Below are 23,793 nucleotides of genomic sequence, written 5' to 3'. Positions count from 1 at the left end.
CTGTGCATATAATTATTTTTATTATATTACATGTTAAAGTAGCAGCCATTCTAAGAATCACTTTATGCATGTTTTTCAAGCTGTTAGCAAGCTGTGGGCTTAGATAGTTATCTAGCTTTTTTCCTTCTATTTAAAGCAAATAGTAAAGACTTCAAATAAAACTGCAAGAAGCAGCTGCTTTAATATGAGCATACTCTCTCTGGTCACTCTTTGGCAAGCTGCCTTTATATTTATTCAGCCAAGTCACAATTTTTATCTCCAATAGGAAATGCATTCAAGTATTTTTGGGAAAAGAAATCAGAAAGGAAGTTACTACGACCCATACTGAACTACACTAACAGGGATTCTGCTACCAGTAAAATTTCTGCTAAGGGTTACTGCTACTAGCAAGAAAGGTTAATGTTCTGGAGACAGACAGCTAAAATCTGCATTGGAAACCAAGTGGAGCTCCATTTGGCGACAACAACTGCAGAGAAGTGCCTGAAGACAGATTTTCTTGTATGCTGTAATGTGCAGCTTGCTTGCTGCACCATCTGAGCAGACAGGCAGAATTCAATGGGGAGGATGCTGCACATGGCATACTAATGTCACTAGCTGAACATTGTACTGCTGTCTCCAAAGCTGGCAAATACATGGAAACATGGTTACAGCACTTCCTAAGGAAGAAAAAGGATTCAGGTCAGCTAAACAAACCAGGGCAAGAATCAAACATCCTGTCTGGATACCCTTTCACCTAAAAATGCGAGTTCTGGGCCCCAGCAAGGTGATTCAGAGTGCTTCAAATAGGTACCTACAATGCCTATGTCACCAGTAAATGGCAGACACAAATATAACACCACTCTCAGGCTTAGCAAGGTACAGCTAGAGCTAACGAGCAGAAGTCTTGAGCTCAGTTATGTGCTCTTGCTCCTCTCTTGAACTTAGACTTCCCTGACTGGACCGCATGTTGTATAGCCAAATCCCCAAAGGATGAACAGCACAGCCTTTCTATGGGAAGATGCCTTTGAAAATGCAGGCAAAGGATATGGAAGAATGGTGGTCTGATGAATCGCAGCAGAACATTGCAGAGACCTACCTACTCCAGTCAGAAAGAGTTCTTACCCCAGAACTTTTCTTCTAGGTTATCTGAGGTCAAAAAAATAGCTATGTATTGATTTTTGATACTTGCAGTGCTACAAAAAGTTTTCCTAGCTACCCTTGAACTTCAGCACATAAATTTTCTTAAGCCCTTATGTGAAACTTAAAGGATCTGAATGCACTTCTGGAAGAGCAGGAAAAGGAAATCCCAACATTTCTATCCGTTACAGACATACACACCAGAAAACACAATTATTAATCTAAAAGATGACTTCCTGAAATCAAGAAGGCATTTTTACATTACTAGATATTAAAAAAGAAAATGATTTGCTTTTAGTTTAAATGTAGGAAATACCATATTACATTTATGTAAATCATAAAGGGCACCAGTATATAAATTTCACTCTGAACAGATCAGAAGCAGCATCAACAAATATATACATGAACTCATGTACAGTGGAAGAGACTATTTTTCTCCATGCCAAACTTTCAGTTAAGTATTTTGACTTAAAAAAAAAAATCAGTAATTAAAAGTAGTCCCTTTTATTGTAACAATGAACCTTAAATTATTTTGTTGTTCCTGTAGAACTGCATATCTCATATCCTTAAATGTTGAAAACTGTGAAAAACTGAGAAGTACAAAAATGAACAAAAGAAGTTCATGCTGCTTTAATTTTTTCTTAAAACATACTCCAACAACTTAATTCACTCTGAATTTCTGATTACAAACACCAAAGCATTTGTATTTATAACAAAGCTCAGGAAAGAATGAAAAATTTCTTTATGTACTTTATGTCAGAATGTGAGCTCAGAAACTTTACAAAGAGAAATCTCAGTATCTTCCTAAAGAAAGTAGAAATATCAAAGAAAACAGTAGTTTCTTTGATGTAAATTCCTGCTTTATATTAAAGGATACACTATGTTAAAAAATCCAGACACCTTACTTTTACAGTTTGCAGCCCAGCAATATTTTTAAAAGATGTAGCCAAACCAATTTAAAAACCAATTTTAAAAAGAAGTTAACTGACACAATGAGGTTTGGTTTTTCTTCAAGAACAGCAGGCTTCAAATAAAAAGGCTGTGTCCCTGTGAAGAACAAAGATGTAGTTTGTCATTATAAATAATTATTTCTAAGCTTGTATGACTTCACTGAGTCTAAATAAAATGCAGACTTCTCAAATCACTTTAATTTAAGCTGCATATCTGGAAGGAAACTGTTTTGTGTAGCGTGACTTTCATCTATGCTATTAAGAATGCTTTTTATAAATTTGGATTTTTATATTTATATTTATTTTATATTAAATTTGGATTTTTATAAATTTGGACCAGGGATATTTGAGTAAGGATCACTGTTCCTCAGAACATGAGCATTCAGACTCTTTAACAATTGCAAATTAGCTGCATGGCAAGAATTCTTATCAGTGGCTATTAAATGTAGTCCCTGATATATCCTGATTTCTTTTAATTTGAGAAAATTATTATTCTGTTGACATCCATGAAAGTATAGAACACTAAGTTAACTATCTCTAAAAAAACAGATTCTCTCAAAACTTTCAAAGAAACTTGAAAAAATCTTGTTAGTGGAAGATAAAAGTGAGATGAACCCCTCAGGTTAACTTAAAGAGATCAAGACAAGGAAAACCCCTTTCAATTTTCATTACATGCCAGACTATGAAATTTAATTCTTTACCTGAAGGGAGACTCTTAACTATGATTTATAGAAGACTCTAGATTTCTTAAAAATAATAATAATTATAATAATAGAAAGCCTTTGTACTCTCATCAACCATAAACTAGCACCTGTATCTCACGTTCCTTTTTTCCTTCTGTTAATTGTACTTCCTAGAATATTTTGGAGGAGGTCGGGGGTAATTTGGAGTATCGGTTTGGTATCGACACTGTACACAACTTTTGTTGTTGATTTGGAAACAAAGTCAAATCTAATTTCTTTGTCCTTCCACAACGTTTTCAATAAAGAAATAATTCTTGAAACTTGAATTCTGCTTCACAGCAAGCCTTTGCAATAACTTTCCGGTGTTCCTCCAAAAAGCTTATTCCACTAGCTTAGTGACTCGTAAATTAAACAAACTTTTTGCACCTACATTAATTGACTTAATAGAAGGCATGCCTTCCCTTGCTTATAAGCAGATAGTTACAGAAAGTCTTCCTTCTCTATGAGCACTTTTATTGAAAGATTCGTTGGGGTTTTTTTTTTCATTATTTTTCCACTTCAGCTTTCAATTTGAACAGAGTGACAGTTTTCTCACATATTCCACAAAGGGTCTGGGCTATTTTTCCACATGGTGTTTCCAACAGAGAACACTCTTTTGTAAAACTAAAAATAATTTAACAAAAAGCAGCCATAAACAAGTTTGTTTACAAGTGACTTGCAAACCTCAACATTAGCTGCAGCTTTTAGCATCTTCAGAAACATCCAAAGTCATGTTTAGGTACCTTGGTATTGTCCCTACCCCTCTGAAAAAACAGAAGTGCTGCCCACTCCCCCCTGAAGCCAGCAGCCTATGTACAGTCCCAACAAGAAACGAGATGAGTTATTCCTAATTTCTGCTCAGCTGGTCACCCCAAGATCCAAAACGCCTTCAGTTACTGTGGTGGCTTCTCTTTCCTACACAGCAGGAAACTGGCTTATTTTGGCATTGATTTGTTCATCCCCAAGGCCAGACTTATTTATTGCTGCAGTCCCAAAGCAACGGACCAGAACAGAGTGCAATACCTTGCAAGCACATCCCAGTTGCAAGTTGAATAAAATCTTTGACATTTTGGCAAAAATCCCAACAGTGAATTATAGCCAGCGAAGTCAGCCCAGCCTGGCAAACACCAAAAGTTAGGGAAACAGGAGTGAACACCAAATACACTAAGCTCACCTCTGACAGTTCTCAAGAACAGTTCTGTGCCTCTGTCAGGAGCGGCTTAAGCACAGTCAATCCCACCTTCAAGGCAAATAGTTGACCTCCAAAGGTCTGTTCCAGCATCTGGTTGTTGGTTTGGCTTGTTTTGTTTTTTTTTTTTTTTATGACCTGGAAGAAGTCAGCAAGGCTACTACATCTTTGCAAGATCAGGGCCTTGAGAATTATTTGTAACTGCAGCTGCACTTACTGAGAAGTAATGGAATTTAATTAATACTATGGTACTTGCCTGCACTAACCCAACACTATTATTTTTACAATATACATAATAGGCATCTTCTTACTTGTTAGAGGCTGAAGCATGTTCTAGCATTCACTGGTTTATTACCCTTAGCCTGCCAAAATTCTTGAGGTTCTCCTAATTACTCTATCTTCTTTTAAGATACTACTACCATGAATTTCAGACTTTTGTCTCCAATTTTTCTTAAATGTACATTTATACTGACATCTACTTTCTCTGCCATTTAAACTACAGCTACAAAAACATTACACTGTCATAAGTGTGGGTTTAAAGCCAGAAAGGCTACTTAATATTTTTTTTAAAATAAAAGAAAGTAAATTATCATGTTACCATCAATGGAAGACTTACACTTTTGAAGTAGGATCAAGTTTCCAGGGAAAAGACTTGATGAAAGCTGACAGAAACAAAATTATTGTGGCTAGGTTTACAGAAAGAAAAAAGTACTCTGTGAATTAAGTCTGGAGCTCCTCCTGCTGTTCAACTTACAAAACAGCAGAAATGGTCAGTAACTGTAGAAGCAAAAAATGAAAATAAAGGCAACCTGATATGACAGCAAATGTCACTAAAATTCAATAGTCCAAATGCATGTGAATATCCTACATTCTTCAGAAGTAAATATCCAGCTCTTAAAACTAATTATGAGGAATCTAACAAAGGATTTATTTCCTTAATCCTGTTCTAATATAGAATAAACATATATTTACAATATAAAGTATATGAATACATTTTAAAAATACAACATACAGATATAAAACAGACACATTAAAAATATGTCATGAGTTTCAGTGTCATTTGAGACAAACTGATGTAGCCAGACAAAACCTGGAGAACTAAAGAGGAAATAAAAGATCACATCAGCGCCACATTGTCTAATGTTTGCTCACAACATTGCTGTTTGCAAATATGGTCACATAGACCAAACCAGGGAACAGGAAACCTTTTTCAACAGACATAGACACAGTCCCATCTAATATTTCTTGCATCCCTTAGTGGTGCATGTGTGACATAGTAGAACATTGCTAAGTTACTTAATCAAGAACTAAACCCTGCAGTCTCTCGCTTTATAACTAGGTTTGTAAAGATAATCTGCATCTTATGTACCTCACAATATCTAGGCAACTACAGTCCTGTACATCAGCTGGAGCCACAGTGACAGCAGTAGTCCAAAAGAAATACTCAAAAGCACACATTTGCTTCCCTTTCAACAAAAAAAAAAAGCAGAAAAAAAAGAAATTCCTAACAATACAGAAATCCACCACACAAACTACTACTGAGTCCCAAAACACGACAGACAAAAATGTAAGCCATGCGCTGCACACAGCACTATTTCAAATATGACCATGGTATTTCTGTAAAAGACATAAAGCTAAAAGTAAATTTCTTCCAAAAAAGAGAAATCCTTGAGGTACAAAATAATTAATCTACTAAACAAAGAATACTAAGAATGGGAGAAATACAATAAAGGTAAAGATATCTTGTTTGAAAACGTATTTTGTCATTCCATGATGCAAAAACACAAAATAAAATAGGATACAGTAAGTAAAAATTAAATTATTTATCTTATAAATAACATTAACCACAATACAATTAAAAAAAAGTATAAATTATTTTCCCTTAGAGACATAATTTACTACTTCAAGATAATTGTCTCAGAAAGAGAGCAATAACAAATTGCCAAAAGTCAAACTCCCACCAGCATGAAGCTTTGTGACAGTTACGGTTCCCATCTTCCAACTACAGAAGCATTGAACTGAACATGCCATAGCATCCAAGGGGCATTCAAGAAAGGATGTGGTCAGAGGTAAGTACAAATACAAGATAAAGGAGAGAGTTGAAAGATAAATATCTATTTACCTAGATGTTAAGTAGCAAACAGAACACACTTAGGGCACAGACATGACAAGGTCTCTTTCTGTCCTCTGGCTGGTGTATGAACACTCTCTGACTCCTGCCTAGTTTCAGTCACAAAGCACAGCCACTGATACTTTGCAGTGGAGAAGTGAGTTTTACTTTTCAGGTACCCATTACCCAGTACCCTGCTAATTACCTACAATATGTGCAGAATGAATGTAAAGCATTTTTAAGACACTGCCAGATCAAAAACTTTTCCCAAAGACAGACCACTACACAAAAAACAGGGCAGTGAAAGACCTAAGGCCTTGTTTTTTAGTGAAACACTGCTGCACATGATGGAGAGGAAAACTACTTTTCCTTCACTGTCTTGTAGATGCTGGTATACCTGCCAGAAAAAAAAAATACTCTTGCCCAACCTGGAGGGAGAAAAAGGTTGGGCCCCAATCCTGCACTGTAATCAGGGAGGCCCGGATTCAGAAGATGCTTCACACTGATCCAGCTGCCAGACTTGATACCTGAATAAATAAAAAATACGAAAGATACACTGCCAATATCTTGGTCTGTACCTGCAGCTCTCCCTTCATAAAGCTATCATGCAATTCTTAAAGTAACTTTTTTTTTTTACAAAGCCCCACAAGAAAAGGAAATATTTTTTTCCTAATGCCAAAATGAGCAGAATCATTTATTTGTGATCATCAGCAACTCAATTACAATATGGTAGCTTCATGAGATGATCTAAGAAGGACAAGAAAACAGTATCAGAAGACACTCCTCCAGGAGGAGAAAGAAACACAGAACCTTCTACACCTACCACTCTAACCCTTATGGAGCACATTAATTCTGAAAACAGGGAAAGCAGACACTATAGGAAATGTAGAAAATAAATAGGACCCATAGATGATAAATTTCATTAACATTTGACAGTAACATTAAGCACTATGTATCAGAATGTATTCTTGCTGTCTTGAAGACACTATACAGGCAAGGTAAAGGAGATGTATAAGCTACAAGACAGTATCTTGAACGAGTGTGACAGGGCTCTTCCACAGACTACTATCAACCACTGCTAAGATGGGATTTGGAGCTAGACAGACCTTGACTCTCCTCCAGTATAACCACTAGTTCATTCGCAGTTTTACAGAACCGTGTCTGCTACCTATCCAGTTTAAAACAAAAGCAGCCACTCCCAGGCCGTGCCACAAACAAGCAACCCATGCATACACTGCACACTGCTATGTGCTCCGGCATCGGCAACCGGGAGCAGACAGAGCAGCTGGACATCCCTCTCGCTCCCCTGCACGGCAGGTTCTGCACACCCAAGACATGAACGTTGCTGCATACACACAGCTCAGTTCCCATCTGAGCAGGCAGTAGCTTAAGACAAGGCCAACATTAGAGCTGCTGCTCATAAAACTACTGCCTCAGTAACAACGCCTAAGCAAGCAGCAGAACAGCCAGGCCAACTGCTGGCAATCCTCCCATGGCACATCTATACTACCATAGATTTCTGATCCACTTTAATCAGATACATCAGTCTAAGTTTGTTTAAAAAACAAAAAACAACAAATCTGCAGTAAAGGAAGATTCTTCCACTCCCTCTCATGAGAGAAGTACAACTTAAATTTATCTTTTCCAACACAAACCTAAAAGGTCACCGCTGCTGGTCTAATAAAGGCAACATGCAGGGCTCACATCTTTCGGAGCTGGCACCTCATTATGTGCAAAGGTCTTGTGCATTATTTAAGTCTGTGCAGAGGATTTACCTCCCAGTCTTTGCAGGACAGATGAGAATGAATTCTATCGATAGACAGTGAAAATCTGCTCAAGAAGTTGCTATTTCAAGTCTGTAGAAGGGGATGATAGGTGCCTGTTCAGTAAGAAGTACAATACAGTTAAAATATAACGAGGAGTTGGATTGTATTCAGTATTTTTAAACATTACTGCAGCTCAGCTAAGAGTTAAAAGCAAAACAAGAACAAGGATTTTCTAGCTGTTCTGAAACCATTTCATCCTCTTGTATCTTCAAAGAGGGCCAATACTTCCCCATAAAATAACAGAGGAGTCAAAAACTTCTACAGGCATTCCAGCGGTAACTACGAAATGCTACAAACAACTGCCCCAACAGATACTCTTTATTTTTTTATATTGAAGTACATCTTCAAAGAAGGAAATCCTGTTTACATTGAGGACTTTCTTTATTCTTATTGCAAGGAATGAAATAAAGACACTCATTTACATTACAATCATGAACATAAGGAGCTTACCTCTCAGCACGAAGAACGCCACTGTAGTAAGGGTGATCCCACGGCATCAGCTTCTGAAAGAGAATTCCAGCTTATAATTACAATAATGAACAAGTGAACCGAAAGTAAAAGTTTTGTTTCCTTTGAATATTTTTTCAGTTTTGACAAGTCACAGAACTTTAAAACATAGTGGGAAACATTCAGTGCTAAAAAAAATATCAGAAATAGCATCATGTATCATAACTTAAAACCTTTTTTAACATTTGCTTGAAGATGGTGCTTCTTATTCAAATATATAATGAGATTTCATACCAGATTTCAAGAAATATATGCAATTAAAATAAAAATATAGCTTAGTTATGTAGAGACTTAGGATACATACAATACAGTATGCAAACTGGACATGCATCTATATACAGGAGCAGTCTCATGTTCACAAGCTCTGGTCCTCATGGGGGACATAAATCACCCATGTATCTGTTGGAGGGACAGCACAGCAGGGCATAAGCAATCCAGGAGGTTCCTGATGATAACTTCCATCTCCAAGTGATAGAGGAGGCAATGAGGAGAGGTGCCATGCTGGACCTTGTTCTCACCAACAAGGAGGGGCTGGTGAGGAAAGTGAAGCTCCGTGGCAGCCTTTGCTGCCGTGACCATGAAATGGTGGAATTCAAGATCCTGAGGGCAGTGAGAAAGGTGCACAGCAAGCTCACTACCCTGGGCTTCAGGAGAGCAGATTTTGGCCTACAAAAGCTACAGTCCTGATAGAATTAAATTTGGCCAGGGACGTTAAGGGCAACAAGAAAAGCTTGTATAGATATGTCAGTGATAAAAGATAGGGAAAATGTGGGCCTTCTCTGGAAGGAAACAGGAGACCTGGTTACCCAGGATCTGGAGAAGGCTGAGGTACTTAACTTTTTTTGCCTCAGTCTTCACTGGCAAGTGCTCAAGCCACACCGCCCAAGTCAAAGAAGGTAAAGTCAGTAGCTGGAAGAATGAAGAACACACATAGGCACTATCCATCACATTTGAGAAATCGTGAAAGTCTGGTGAAGTTCCCACTGACTGGAAAAGGGGAAACATAAACCCCCATTTTTAAAAAGGAAAAAAAAAAAAGAAGACCTGGGGAACTACAGGCAGGTCAGTCTCACCTCTGCCCAACAAAATCATGGAGCAGATCCTCCTGGAAACTATGCTCAGGCACATGGAAAATAAGGAGGTGATTGGTGACAGCCAGCATGGCTTCACTAAGGGCAAATCCTGCCTGACAAATTTGGTGGCCTTCTACAACAAGGTTACAGCGATGGTGGATAAGGGAAGAGCAACTGATGTCATCTACCTGGACTTGTGCAAAGCATTTGAAACTGTCCAGCAAGATATCCTTGTCTCTAAATTGGAGAGACACGGATTCGATGGAGGGAATACTCTGTGGATAAGGAATTGGCTGGATGGTCGCACTCAAAGAGTTGTGATCAACGGCTCAATGTCCAAGTGGAGAACAGTGACAAGTGGTGTTCCTCAGGGGTCGGTACTGGGACCGGCGCTGTTTAACATCTTTGTTGGCAACATGGACAGTGGGATCGAGTGCACCCTCAGCAAGTTTGCCCACAACACCAAGCTGTGTGGTGCAGTCAACATGCTGGAGGGAAGGGATGCCATCCAGAGGGACCTTGACAGGCTGGAGAGGTGGGCCCGTGCGAACTGCACCACGTTCAACAAGGCCAAGTGCAAGGTCCAGCACGTGGGTCGGGGCAATCCCAAGCACAAATACAGGCTGGGTGGAGAATGGATTGAAAGCAGCCCTGAGGAGAAGGACTTGGGGGTGTTGGTGGACAACAAGCTCAACATGAGCCGGCAATGTGCGCTTGCAGCTCAAAAAGCCAACCGTGTCCTGGGCTGCATCAAAAGAAGCATGACCAGCAGGTCGAGGGAGGGGATCCTCATGAGACCCCACCTGGAGTTCTGTGTCCAGCTCTGGGGTCCCCAGTACAAGAAAGACATGGAGCTGTTGGAGAGAGTCCAGAGGAGGGCCATGAAGCTGATCAGAGGGCTGGAGCACCTCTCCTATGAGGACAGGCTGAGAGAGTTGGGGTTGTTCAGCCTGGAGAAGAGGAGGCTCCAGAAAGATCTAATTGCAGCCTTCCAGTACCTAAAGGGGCCCTACAAGAAAGCTGGAGAGGGACTGTTTATCAGGGAGTGTAGTGACAGGACAAGAGGTAATGGGCTTAAGCTGAAAGAGGGTAGATTTAGATTAGGTATTAAGAAATTTTTCACTGTGATGGTGGTGAGGCACTGGAACAGGTTGCCCAGAGAAGCTGTGGATGCCCCCTCCCTGGAAGTGTTCAAGGCCAGGTTGGATGGGGCTTTGGGAAACCTCATCTAGTGGAGGGTGGCCCTGCCCATGGCAGGGGGGTTGGAACTAGATGACCTTTAAGGTCCCTTCTAACCCAAGCCATTCTAGGATTCTATGATGATGATCTAACCTAAAATGAAGCCTTTATTTTTCAAATGAGTCTATGAAACTATTAAAAATAAAGTAATATTCACTTTTGCCACTTTATATTTTGGTTATCTCAGTATCATTTTGTATAAACCAACAGCAATCTCGCACTCAGTGCTTGGTTTTAATACAAATAGCAGCTAAGCAGTCAAAAAGCATTTGAAGCCAGAAGAGAGAAAGTTCCTGTTTTAATTATATGTTGTACACTAAAAGAGTTATTTTTTTGTGTAGAACAAGGTTAGCTTATACTGTATTTTAAAAAAGAAACAAATCAGGAAATGCCTCATGAAAATCTAACTTACTGAATTCTGGGGGTTGAGCTTCATTTTCATCTTTGTCATCATTTCAAAATCTTTTTGAGTTCTGAAAAATATTTTTATGATGGAAGTGTTAATGAAAGATTTTTGAGCAGTGGAATACAGTATACAATAACACTCCATCCTAACAAAATGCCCTTCATCAGAGATTGATAGTACTGTATAAAATGGCAGTCCCATATACCATGGTAAAAGCACTTTTCCATTCTGCTTTGTGTCATTCAGGTACCTTCCAATCAAGTCCCTCTTACTCTGGTTGTACACCTCCAAAGCATTTTCTTTCTTACAATATACCCCATTTATACATGGAGATGAAACTGGTTTGTGCTCTTGGAGGTAAGAAGGAGAAACAGGGGTATTTGCTTATAGATGTACAAAATATGGAGTTGTGTGTATGGAGAGAAGACCAGGAGAGGTGTTCTTCAACACTTAAACTTGGTCTTCTTGTTTGCTGTTGCCTGCATTTCTTGGCACATCACTTGTTGAATTCAGTCCTGGGTGTTCTCTGATCATAGACACAGAATTCATTCTAAGCCAATAGCTCCCCTCAAAACTCTGAGAAAGTCTTGCTTTTTGTTTCATCAGAGCACGTAATAAGCAGCACTGACTGACTTATTAGTGCAAAAGTCCCTCTATTCTTGAAATAAAGAGTATGGTTAGAAAAATAACTTAGTGAAGGAGACATACCTTTTAGACAACTGGTCAGAAAGCTTCTCCAGAAACTGTGTTACCGTCTCTATAAGTAAAATAGGGGGAAAAAAATTAAGTGGTTTCTTCCCTGAAAAGATTTTAAGTTTACATGAAAACATTCCAAACAAAACAGGCTCCCTTAGAACAAAGTTCTTCTTAGAACAACAAACTACTCCGTTGAGCACTGTGTCATCATTTCAAGAGAATTTAGTACCACATTTACTTTGTTACATGCTGGGATAATGGCAACTTCACAATCTAAGGAGTGAGCGTTGATTCTGAACAAAAACACTGGTTACTACTCAGTGAGTATTGCCATTTATAGAAAGCACAAGTATTGCATACAGTAAAAGGTAACTGCAGTAATACTTCACTGGAAGAAATACGTGCAAACAAAAGAAACTAACAAGTTTTGACCTCATATCTAACACAATGCATTTGATTTCTCATTATGTCCTTCCACACATGCCTTATACCTGGATTTTTGGCCATTGTTCCCTGGAGAGCCCTGTGGGCAAAGGTGTCATACCCAACCAGCTGTGCCAGACTGTTTCGGCTAGCAAGCAGTTCTTCTAAACGGCTAAACTGCTCAGCATTTGGATAAAGAAAAATCTTGTAAGCAGCTTCTCGCACCTAATAAAAAAAAAAAAAGTCACATTACTACAGTGCAATTTTTAAGGGAAACAAGTGATGCGATTGAAGATCTGGCATTACAGCAGTATTTCACTGATATTGTTGGGGAAAAGGCCTGAAGCCTTTTAACAATAGTAATTACGACTGCCTGACAATTACTGCTTTCTTATCCATTAAAGATGGAATGAGGAAATGCGATGAGACGACCTAACAGATCAAGACTGCCAAAAGGGGTCCTGTTCTCTACTTGTGTCGACAATCCCCTCTGCTCATTGCCTCCTTCCTTCTGCCAACATCTGTGCTTCTCAGACCACTCTGTGGGCTGTCTTAACTCACTAAAACTTCTGAAAATAAACCCAAAAGAAAGCCAAATTGTTCTCTGCACATCAGTTAAACTGGCTTATGGAAGGATCTGATAAGAACCAGAGACAAGGTCAGGGAAGAAAAAAAGAGGAAGAGAAAAGCCTTATTCTTATTTCTTTTGAAGTAGCAAGCTATTAGTCTGCCCATCTGCCCACAGACAATCAGTCTTTCTCCTATTTCTAGTTTGTTTGGGTTTTTTTATAACTCTCCAGAAAAAAAAATCACCTCAAGTCTTGGAAAATTTGGTAAAATGCTTTTTATGTTTCACAAACCAATTGAAGACAATATTTTGTACATATGGAACAGGCTTAAGAAATCCAGCAACAACTTATGCTTGTCTTCATTTGAAATAATCTTCCCTCTTAGAGCATATATTCAGTAAGAATGCAGGTCCTGAGTTTATAAAAAATGTAACTATAATAATTCACAAGTCATTTCGTACCTGTTTCATTCAAGCTTTCATTTTTAAAAAAAGCAAATAAAATAAGTGAAACAATTCCCCTTCCTTTAACATAGTTCAGCAGTGTGTCTTTCCAGCAAAGGCCAACAGCATACTGAGCCCTGTTAGAGAGTACAGCCATCAGGTCTATGGATGCGATTGCTTCCCTCTACTTGGTGCTGTCCAGAACGCATGTACTGGAGCACCATGTCCGGATTTGGATTCCCCAGGACAAGAAAGACACTGACATACTGAAGTGGGTTCAGCATAGGGCCACCAAGATGTTTGGGAGCTGGAGCACACAACACAGAATGGAGGCTAAAAGAGCTGGATTTGTCCAGCCTAAAGAAGAAAAAGCTCAAAGGAGATCTGAATCTGTATCTACTTAGCAATAGGGCACAGAGAACATGCAGCCAGACTCTTCTTGGGAGGTGCAGAGCAAGAGGAGGAGATGTAATGGGCACAAGCTGGAAGATGAAAAATTGCAGTTTGGTATCAGGAAATACAAATAATAGTGAGGGTGGTCAAACAGGCTGCCCTATAATGGAATCTCCATCCTTGCAAAGTGTTCAAAACTCAACTGGACATGTCACTGAGAAATATGATCTACTTGATCCTGTTCTGCACAGGATCAGACTCAAACTGACAAGGTCCAGAGGGCCGTTCCAAACTAAATTATATGATTTCCAGAGAACGTCTCCAAAGATCTGACTCGGAGAACTGCATTCTTTAATTGATATATTACTCATAGCTTCAGTAGCAATTCTACAGATCCCGCTGTTTTCAGGACAAGAGTATATAGATGACATGCAATGAGTATTATTCCTTTATTTACATCCTATCACTGCCATAATTTAATTAATTTTTCATTTCTTACAAAAAATAAACATTACAGCTTGGGTTCTACCATGGTAAGCTTTTCTCTTTTTTGTGACAAACAAGATTTCAGAGTCACCTCAATTATTTAACTATATAGTAAGTGAAAACAGAACACTTGAGTGTTGTAATACACTTGAGTCGTATCTAAAAGACTAAGGAACCACTGTCACATTTCAAAGAGTCTAATTTTCAATTTATAAAAAACCTCTAAATTAATTCTTTTTAGAAAAGCATCATCAGCAATAACTAAAATAAGATCATTCAGGATAATTCAGGTTGGGTGGGATCTCAGGAGGTCTCTAATCCAACCTCCTGCACAAAGCAGCGTCAGCTATGAGGTAAAACCAAGTTGCACAAAGCATTTTGTCAGGTCCTGAAACCCCATACAGATGGAGAGACAGTGTGACCTCTCTGTTACACTGCTTGGGTATCCTCACCAGGAAAAACTCCAACTGGCATTTCTCACTTCAACTTGTGCCTGTTGCCACTTGTCCTCCTGTCATGCACCACTGTGAAGAGCCTGGCTCTATCTTCTCCACGATATCCTTGTAGGTACTGGCAGACTGCTGTCAGGGTCCCCCAAAGCCACCTCTGCTACGGGGTAAACAAGCCCGGATCCATCAGTCTCTCCTCACAGTGTGAGCACTCCAGTTCCTGGCCATCTTGGTGGCCTACATTGAAGTCACTCCTAAAGAATTATGAGTAAAAGGCTATAATCTCTTCCTTCAGTCTCTGGCTCTGCCCCTGTTCATGCAGTTCAGGATGCTGTTGGCTGCCTTTGCCGCCAGGGTCACTGCTGGCTCATGCACAGCTTGCTGCCCACCAACCTTCTGGGCCTTTTCCACAGATCAGACCCAGCCAGGCAGTCCCAGCCCTGTACTATTGCCAGGAATTCTCCCTTTCCAGGTGCAGGACTTCGCATTTGTCCTCCCTGAATTATATAAGGTTCCCACTGGACCATTCCCTCAGCTTCTAGGCCACTCTGGACGTCAGCCCTGCCCTTCAGTGTATCAACTGTTCCTCCCAATTCGGTATCAACTGCAAATCTGGTAGGCAAGCACTCTGTTACCTCCTCTAGGTCATTGATAAAGATGCTAAACAGGAGAGGTCCCAGGACAGACCCCTGCAACACTTCTCCCATTACCAGCCTTCCAGTAGAGTACAACACTTCAATCGCTACTCTCTGAGTCTGATCATGAAATGAGGTGTTTTACCTATATGGTTGTCTGCCAGTCCAGACTGTAATCCCCTAATTTGGATTGTTCCATTAATCTTCCTTGGGAACAAAGTGAAACTAAGTTACCTGTAGTTCCCTAATTTGGCATTTTTTGGCCTTTCTGAAGGTGGGTGGAACATATTATTTCCACCAGTCATTGCGGTTCTTCCCTGATCTTCACAGCCTACCAAAGACAGCAAGTCTTTCAAGAACAATACCCAGTTCTCGCTGGACCCTTGGATGCAGCCCATCTGGTCCCAAGGACTTGTACAGGTTAAGTTCTCTCAAGTAATCCCAAACTGGATCCTCATCTGCTGCTGGTTGTTCTTCTCTTTGAACCCCTTCACTAAGCACAGTGGGCTGGGACAACTCATTGGTGAACAATGAGGCAAAGAAAGCAATAAAGATCTCAGCCTTATTTGTGTCTGCTGCCACTAAGTCACCCACCTTACTCAGCACTGAGCCCACCTTTTCCCTGTCCAGCCTTTTAGTACTAACGCAGCAGCTTCCTGTTGCCTTTGGTATCCTTTGCAAGTCTCAACTGCAGTTGATCTTTGGCCTTCCTGACATCATCCCTACATGTACAGGCAATATTTCTAAATTCCTCCCTTGTACCTGCTTCCACCTCCTGTCCACTAGCTTCTGGAAGATGAAGCTTTGTCATGAGTTCCTTGCTTGCCAAGCCTGGCTCCTGATCACGACTGCTTGGCTTTCTAAGTACCAGAATGCGCCACTACCGAGTATCTTAGTATCCTCATGTGCCTAGAGGATACTATCTTTAAAGAACTGCCAGCTTCCTTGAGCTCATTTATCCTTCAGAGCTGCATCGCATGGTCCCACCTCCCAGTTTACTGAATAAACTGAAGTCTGCTTGCTTGAAATCCAAGGTCTGTATTCTGCCTCTCTTCTTCCTCATTCCATTCAAGATCTTCACCTCCATTATTTCATAGCTGCTATAGCCAATGCTGACATTATTATGTTCTAAACCAGTTCTTCCTTGTTAGTCATTAGATCATAATAATAAACTACATGCATTTGCCTCAATAATAATTAAAATAACTGATATGCACTTTTGCTAGAATATGCCAAAGCAAACTCAGGGAATACACACCAGATCATCAGGACAATCAGCATGCAGACCAGCAACTTGTAAGTAATTGCCTTCAGCTGTAAAATTATACCGAATATGCTCTGGCAAAATGTGTTTGTCAATCTTGTTGGGAAGGTGAGTTCCTGTCAGAAATTCATTACATAAATCCAATATTCTGACGTTGAGGTTGACTGCCTTTTTACGCTGTAAGAAAAATAAAGTACAAAATACATAGTATCTTCAGATATAGTACAAGCAGAACTCAAAGTCACTAAAACCTAAAGGAATCTTCCAGAAATTAAGCAGAAAACACAACATTTAAGATTAGACCAACAGCATCAACAAAATCTTTATGTTTCTGCAGTAAGAAAATGTACAGTGGAGTTTAGGCAGAATTTACATAAGCTTAGCTAGCTTCTTGGAAAGCATTTATAAAACTATGCCTAATGTGATTACTATGTAAAACACAAAGGAGAGAAAAAAAGAAGCATCACTGAGATGGATAATTCTACTAGTATCCTGAAATAGATACAGAATTACAGTTCTCTTGTTACTGTTTGTTTTGCACTATTTTCTGGAGACCACCAGGCATTTATGGTATTTCAACCTTTCCCTGAGGAGTTTATGATGTAAGGATTTATCACCATCACACATTTAACCTTACTGTAAGATTTGCTTCAGTGAATTTGAGAGTATGCTCTCTATTGCCTGTGTGTTCATAGCTCAAAAGAAAAGGCTGAGGCTACAGATACCACATACTCATAAAGTCGAAACAGTGACAAAACCTGCAGATCTCTGCCCTCCATTCCACCTTTACTCTTTAAAACACATCTTTTGAGTTTTATTTTAAAAAGCAGAAATTCTTTGTAGCAGAAGTAAATTTCAGCTTACAATAGTGAAGGATTTCTAAAGTCTGAAATGAGAATTAAAAAGAAACATTTGAGCAGCAAGTAATAGAAGTGGAATAGGTAGGGGAGGAAGAGGAAAATGTGCAAAAATAAGGGGCAAGTGAAATTGTAACTGAAAGAGGATAAAGCACTGTAGAAGCAATAGTCAAATCAGAAATATAACCCAGAGTCCAAGTTTCAGAGTTGTTCTTTGTACAAAGTAATTGTAAAAATATATTCTAGAAGCATTTTGCAGGTCACAACACACCATCACAACCATGATCTTCAGAGTAATTTTACCACATAAATCTGGTAAAAGAGCCTCTATATAGATCTTTTTGGAGGGGATGACTCAAATAAACAAGGTATTAACTTTATACAGGGATGTGAGCTATGAACAGACATCCAACAGAGCATCCATACCAGAAAGCATGATGAAAGCTGATGGTTTTAGCAAATCCATAACAAACTGCAAAAGCATGTAAATGCTCAAAGAGATGTAATCAGATCATGCCCAGACATTCAGCTGTGCACAAAATTTACAATTTCTGGCTATGTGAGCAAAGGAGGAGAGCCTGGACACACACCTGATTCCTTCTAAAACACTCTACTCGATTAACCCGCTATCACAGTGCAGGGGGTGCTGCTTTTCCTGCTCTGTAAATAAGTTGTTCAGACAGCTAAGCACTTATTTTAAATATCTGATGCGGACATTAATCAAAGGAAGCAGGATGACAGGTCTTGCTTATAACTCTTCAGAACAGATAAAGGAATGATGAGGGCTAAACTGGGAAGAACAGCCAACTAATATCTAAAACAACATTAAAACCCACACTTTCGAAGTGATTTAAAATGGACAAAATTAACCACTTCTGAAAAGACAAAATTCCACAGAGGACATTGGGAATCTTGGAGAACAAACTGGCCCAGAATCATGTGATTCATATCCCACATTTCATTATCATTTGGTAGTCAGGCAAATTTCTATTCGCATATTGTAGCCAAAAATTACCTTTTCTTCATCCAAATGAATGCCACTGATCTCAAAATCAAACATAAAAAGTTCTGCCACTCGCCTAAAAATACAGTAAATCCCCGTTAAAACAGCCTCATTTGATAGCAAGCATAATTTCTTAACAGATTTCGCCCATAGTAGTTACTTAGGTTAGATGTCTTTCATAGACAATAACAACACAGTTAAATTAGTATTGCTATTATGGACACAAACTTCCTATGTTTTAGGTCCTTAACAGTTTACTCACTGAAATAGGATTTTTCCTGTTTATTTATTTTAGTCATCTGCATTGAAAATGTCCTTGAAAATATTTCCACTACCTTAATCTAGATGTTTAACCAATTTGTGCAGGTTACTATTTTAATTTGACACTTCATTTATTCTAACAGATCAGAAAAAGACCTCTTCAAATCTAACAATCCTTGATTGTGGGGAAAGAAGGAAAAACGAAGTAACTTTACTCAAACATTAAGCTTGTCTACCCATGTCAGTGAAGAAATAATCCTAAACTATAACTGAATAAGCAGCTAATAAAACATTTTACAGCAATCATAAAGTAAGCTTTAAATAAATATACTGATGATTTTGAAAGACACACATTTCTACAAACTGAAATTAACTTATATAGTCTGTTTCCTACTTTCATTGCTAAAAGCACTGACATATACACCACAGTACAGCACATCATTTTAATCAAAATAGTTATTGAAAAAAAATCTGAAGTTCTCATTTTTTTTGTTTTTGCACATCTAAGTTATTAATCTTAAATATATCTTGTGCTCTAGTCACAGAGACATCCTCGAAGACTACAGAACTACAAACTTCCTAACTTCTGTGCAGGTAATTTAGTAGTGACTAACAAATTAGTTAACAGAGATGTGGTATGTTTTCCAGTTGTGTTAATTAATTTAACAGAACACAAAATATAAGCGAAATAAGGAATGATATATACTATCTAAAAATCTAAACCTATAGGCATTAATAAGTACCTGGTTTCTGGATCTAGAGAACTCATAACAACTTCATCAGCTAGCAGACGTCTCAAACTCTGACACAGTTCAACATCTGTATTTAATCTGGAAAGATACAGAGTAAAAGAATCACGCAACAAACACTAATCTCTTGGTATTACTTATTCAAAGGCAGAGCTGAATATTCACTGAAACAACATTAAAAACCAAGGACTGCATTTTCAAAATGCTTTCTGGTTCACAACCATGCTGAAAAATTGCAAAATTTGTATGCAGAGGATGTGTGGACAAACTGGCATGGAAACAGGTCTTGCGCATCCAATAGGAAATACTTCTGGATGGCATTTTGTGGCAAATACAAGCAAGTCTCAGACTGACAGTGGACAAAAATAATCATGGTAAGAGCATAAAGGTGGGAGAACTGTTTTCTAATCCTTATTTTGAAAGGACTCCATTAAAGGAAAATCTGTGCTCAAGTTTGCCATCAGATAAACATGCTGCTGGCTGCCACTGAATTAGACTAAGAGCTTAATATCCCCAGAACATTTCCAGATGCTCATTGCTGTCCCTGTGCTAGACAATACTATATCCATCAGGTTTGCTGGCATGTTAACTACAAGTATGTACGTTGACCAGAATTATTGGGTGGGAATCACAGTGGGGAATGAAACACATGTGTATACATCAGCATAGCTGTGGTGGGCAGCAGCCCCCAGTCTGGCAATTTTTAGCACTAACTTCTTAAATCAGTTGAGGTGAAGGAAGCCTCTGCAGTCCCATTTGTAAAATGAACTTAATAATTACTAACATCCAATTCAGAGACAGAAGAAGACAGTGCATCATGATTGTACTTCAGAAAAGGCTCTGTACAGAAGGTGCTAAGTAAGAAGCCCAGCACTCTGTCAAAAAGTGGCTAAAAGCAGATACATATTGTTAGTAGTTTCTGAGGGATACCATTTGCCCCTGAACACAAACATTCAACAACAGCTAGTTTTGAGCATTTACAATAGTTTATGAACCTCTCAGGTTAATTTGTGCATACTTTCTTCTTTCTACAAATTTCAAATCTGAAGTGTTTTTCAAGTATTAGAGTCATACTGTTATAGACTGTGTGCTCGATCTAAGTCTTGAAAAATTCAGTTTCAAGTGAAAGATTTACCAAACACACTGGCAAGACCAAAGAAACAGTTTCTGCTGAATTTAATCTTACACTTCTCTTTTTAGCCAGCCATGTTGCTCACAAGGCTTACTAAACAAACTGATGCACTGCTGTCCTCCCCAGAGTACAAAAGTCTTCACTGCCTCCGCAACTTACTGTGGGACACCAGGTCATCCAGTCAGTGCCTCCACCATTATTAGGAATCCTGAGGGAAGCAGCAGACTCTGGGTCACCTTCACAGTACTGCTTGGTAAAGCTTTCACTTAACAAGGCTACTCCTGAATGCCACAGGAAGAGAAGACACTGAAAGGACACTGTATTTGGAGATTCACTCAGCCTGGAGAAGAGAATGCCCCAGGGAGACCTTATAGCAGCCTTCCAGTACCTAAAGGGGGCCTGCAGGAAAGCTGGAGAGAGACTGCTTGCAAGGGCATGGAGTGATAGGACAAGGGCGAATGGCTTTAAACTGAAAGAGGGTAGATTTAGATTAGGAAGAAGTTGTTCACAATGAGGGTGGTGAGGCACTGGAGCAGGTTGCCCAGAGTTGAGGATGCCCCCTCCCTGGAAGTGTTCAAGGCCAGGTTGGATGGGGATTTGGGCAATGTGGTCTAGTGGAGCGTGTCCCTGCCCGCAGCAGAGGGGTTGGAACTGGATGATCTTTAAGGTCCCTTCCAACCCAAAGCACTCTAGGATTCTATGATTAAAGATCATCCCTTTCCACCTTCTCAGCAGCAATAGCAGAAGAGAAGCAAATGAATTCACTATAGTCAAGGACCACAGAGGTAACCTTCAGGACTGAGGTTTTAAGGCATTTTTAAAAAAAAAAAGGACCCAAAGAAGACCCAAACTTCAGAAACAGAAGCCTTTAAGAACATGTTCTATGAAATGAGGTTTTAAATAAAGCACAAGCATGCCAGGGTAGACCAAGCATATAGCACAGCCCTAGACAGACACATCCTCAAACATCCATTTTAACGGGAGACTGTCCTTTCCTCTTTCACATATCCCACTCACTGGCTGGAATTCAAGGGGTCAGCAAACCAGGAGAAAAAGTGTTGTAAAATGTAACAGCTTAAATCTTAAAAACAAATTAGCATTTTGTACATATGGTTTACAACAGCTAGTTAACTGTCACAAGTCCAAGAAAAATGTAGCTTGAGCTGAGCTCAGTGGCATGGAGTCAGTTGATAACTTAAAAACTGTTCAGAACATAAATTGAAGCTAAATAGAATAACCTTTCATGAGACACTGCAACAAAGCTAAATCCTTAAATATCTGTAACAGCAAGACTGACACTTTATTCTCACGTGCAAACCCTTCCTACATATTTTTTTCTTGATTGCTCTTTTCGTAGATGATCATACAGTGATTTTGAAAGTTGCATATAGAAACAGAAAAAAAAAGAAGAAAAAAAAGAAGAAAACATACTTCTCTACCATGGTACCAATGTTCCTGCAAGCTTCTTCAGCAGCCTCTCTGAATGCAAAGTCAGGATGGGCAATTTTCACAAAATCAGCCTGACATAGTAGAAGAAGAAAACAGTGAGGCACAAATTAAAAAAATCTTGAATTACAAACAAAGTTGCACCTAAGTAGTTCCATTGACATTAACATTTATTTCTAGAGTTCTGTGCAATCTATTTGCAGAATGTGCATGTTTTTCTAAAAAATAAAGCTTATTGGAAAACTGTACTGACAACTATTAAACCAGACAGTGAATGTGTCTTTCCAAAAACATCTTTAATCCATATACTTCTTAAAAACATTTTTAGTACGGTGTGTATCTTACAATACTTACAACATAGAGATACTCCAATGTATTTAAATATTATTACAAAAGATTTGTAAAACTAAAACTCGCAGTTAAGAAGAAAGCACAGCACCAAATGTGTGTATAGGGTTTGTTTTCAAACCGGTTTTACTCTTGTACATAGACCATCAAGTTATGCTTTGACACCATTACCTAGTAGGAAGAAATATGTTTAAACAGAAAACCCCAAAGTCTTTTTGGATTCAGAACAGGGTTTTTATTTGACTTACTAATTTTTCGTAAGTCTCCAAATACATAAGGCTAGGAGGATGATAAAAAGGGGCTGAGGAGCTAGGGGCTTCCATGACTGCTGACATGAATTCAGGGAGGTTCTGGCATTGAAATGATAGAGAATTAAAGATTAGGAATATATTTAATTAAAGATTAGGAATACATTGAAGACATTCAGCATGATTTTACAGAAAGAACGTGAAACAAGCTTGACTTTAACAGTATGATTGCAGTTTGATTGAAAAGGCAACCTTACAAATCTTATACACTTAAGATTTTTACTTCTTGAAAAACCTGTTTAAAATCCTGTCGAATATTGACAGAATAGCTGCTGGATGGCAGATCTCAAAATTCCTGCCAACAGATAACAATCACCAAATTGCTTATAGACAGAGCTCTGCAAGCTCTGCATCTTTGAACATGCAAACCTGAAGAGTAGTACAGAGGTAATTTTAACTCAGTAAACTGATAGAAAACTATGACCACTGAATTCTGGTACTAGTGTTTTAGTTAGATATTGATTGATTAAGAGGAATTAGGCATAATCTATAAAATATAACAGACAAAAGGAGAATTAGTGACTCGACAGAGCATGTAAGTACTTTCAAAAGGAGAAAGTGCCTGGCACAAAAGATGTCTTGAATCTAGAAAAGAGTAAGAAACAAGACTGGAAAATTCAAAACATGCAGAGAAATTCCAATGTGAAAACCAAAGTAAAAGAATTCAGTGATCTATTTATTAGGAACTGATTTCAGTATGAAGGTTGGGTCTGTTTCCTTCAAATGAAGAACGATGCTTTGATAAAAGATATACTTTGGGCAAACAGTTTCTAGAGAGCAATACAAAGTGCTCCATTAAACTTTAATTTGGTGATACCGAATATCAGACAAAGTATTCTTATTCTGTGGACCATAGAAATTGCAATGTAGGAAATACCTGCATTTCTTCTTGGGCTAATAAAAGGCAATACTGTTTAGTTTCATCTGCTTCTTGTAATCTGTAAGTTCTCTACGGACCTTCATCCATAGACTTTCATAACTTAAAAACATGTGTACTGCAACCCCACCTTTAACTTTGAGAGCAATCCTCTGTTTTCCAGAATGTAAGCGATGCTGGAAAGCTTATGTATTAATATTACAGCAGAAATACAATTCTGATTTCACTGTTATTTTTTTCTTGTTGTGGCCTTTATACTATTTTTACATCCATCTTAAAATTAAATGGACAGTTTGACAGGATTTGTAGTTACCTG

The 23,793-nt window shown here is 38.8% G+C and overlaps 1 protein-coding gene across 1 annotated transcript in view; it reads right to left on the bottom strand.

Moving 5' to 3' along the window:
• MIPEP (mitochondrial intermediate peptidase) overlaps positions 1-23,793 on the bottom strand; it is a 76,189-nt gene that overhangs the window by 48,964 nt on the left and 3,432 nt on the right. The window contains exons 3-10 of the mRNA XM_054844644.1: positions 21,930-22,018; positions 19,361-19,447; positions 18,369-18,432; positions 16,491-16,673; positions 12,326-12,482; positions 11,847-11,895; positions 11,145-11,205; positions 8,364-8,416 (exon numbers count right to left, since the gene is read on the bottom strand). Of these exons, the coding sequence (XP_054700619.1) occupies positions 8,364-8,416; positions 11,145-11,205; positions 11,847-11,895; positions 12,326-12,482; positions 16,491-16,673; positions 18,369-18,432; positions 19,361-19,447; positions 21,930-22,018 (743 nt within the window). The remainder of the gene's footprint in view (positions 1-8,363; positions 8,417-11,144; positions 11,206-11,846; positions 11,896-12,325; positions 12,483-16,490; positions 16,674-18,368; positions 18,433-19,360; positions 19,448-21,929; positions 22,019-23,793) is intronic.

Source organism: Grus americana, chromosome 1, assembly GCF_028858705.1.
Source record: "Grus americana isolate bGruAme1 chromosome 1, bGruAme1.mat, whole genome shotgun sequence".
In the NCBI taxonomy this organism is placed as follows: domain Eukaryota; kingdom Metazoa; phylum Chordata; class Aves; order Gruiformes; family Gruidae; genus Grus; species Grus americana.
The sequence above is the reverse complement of the archived record's forward strand: the minus strand, read 5'-3'. Positions and strand labels throughout refer to the sequence as shown.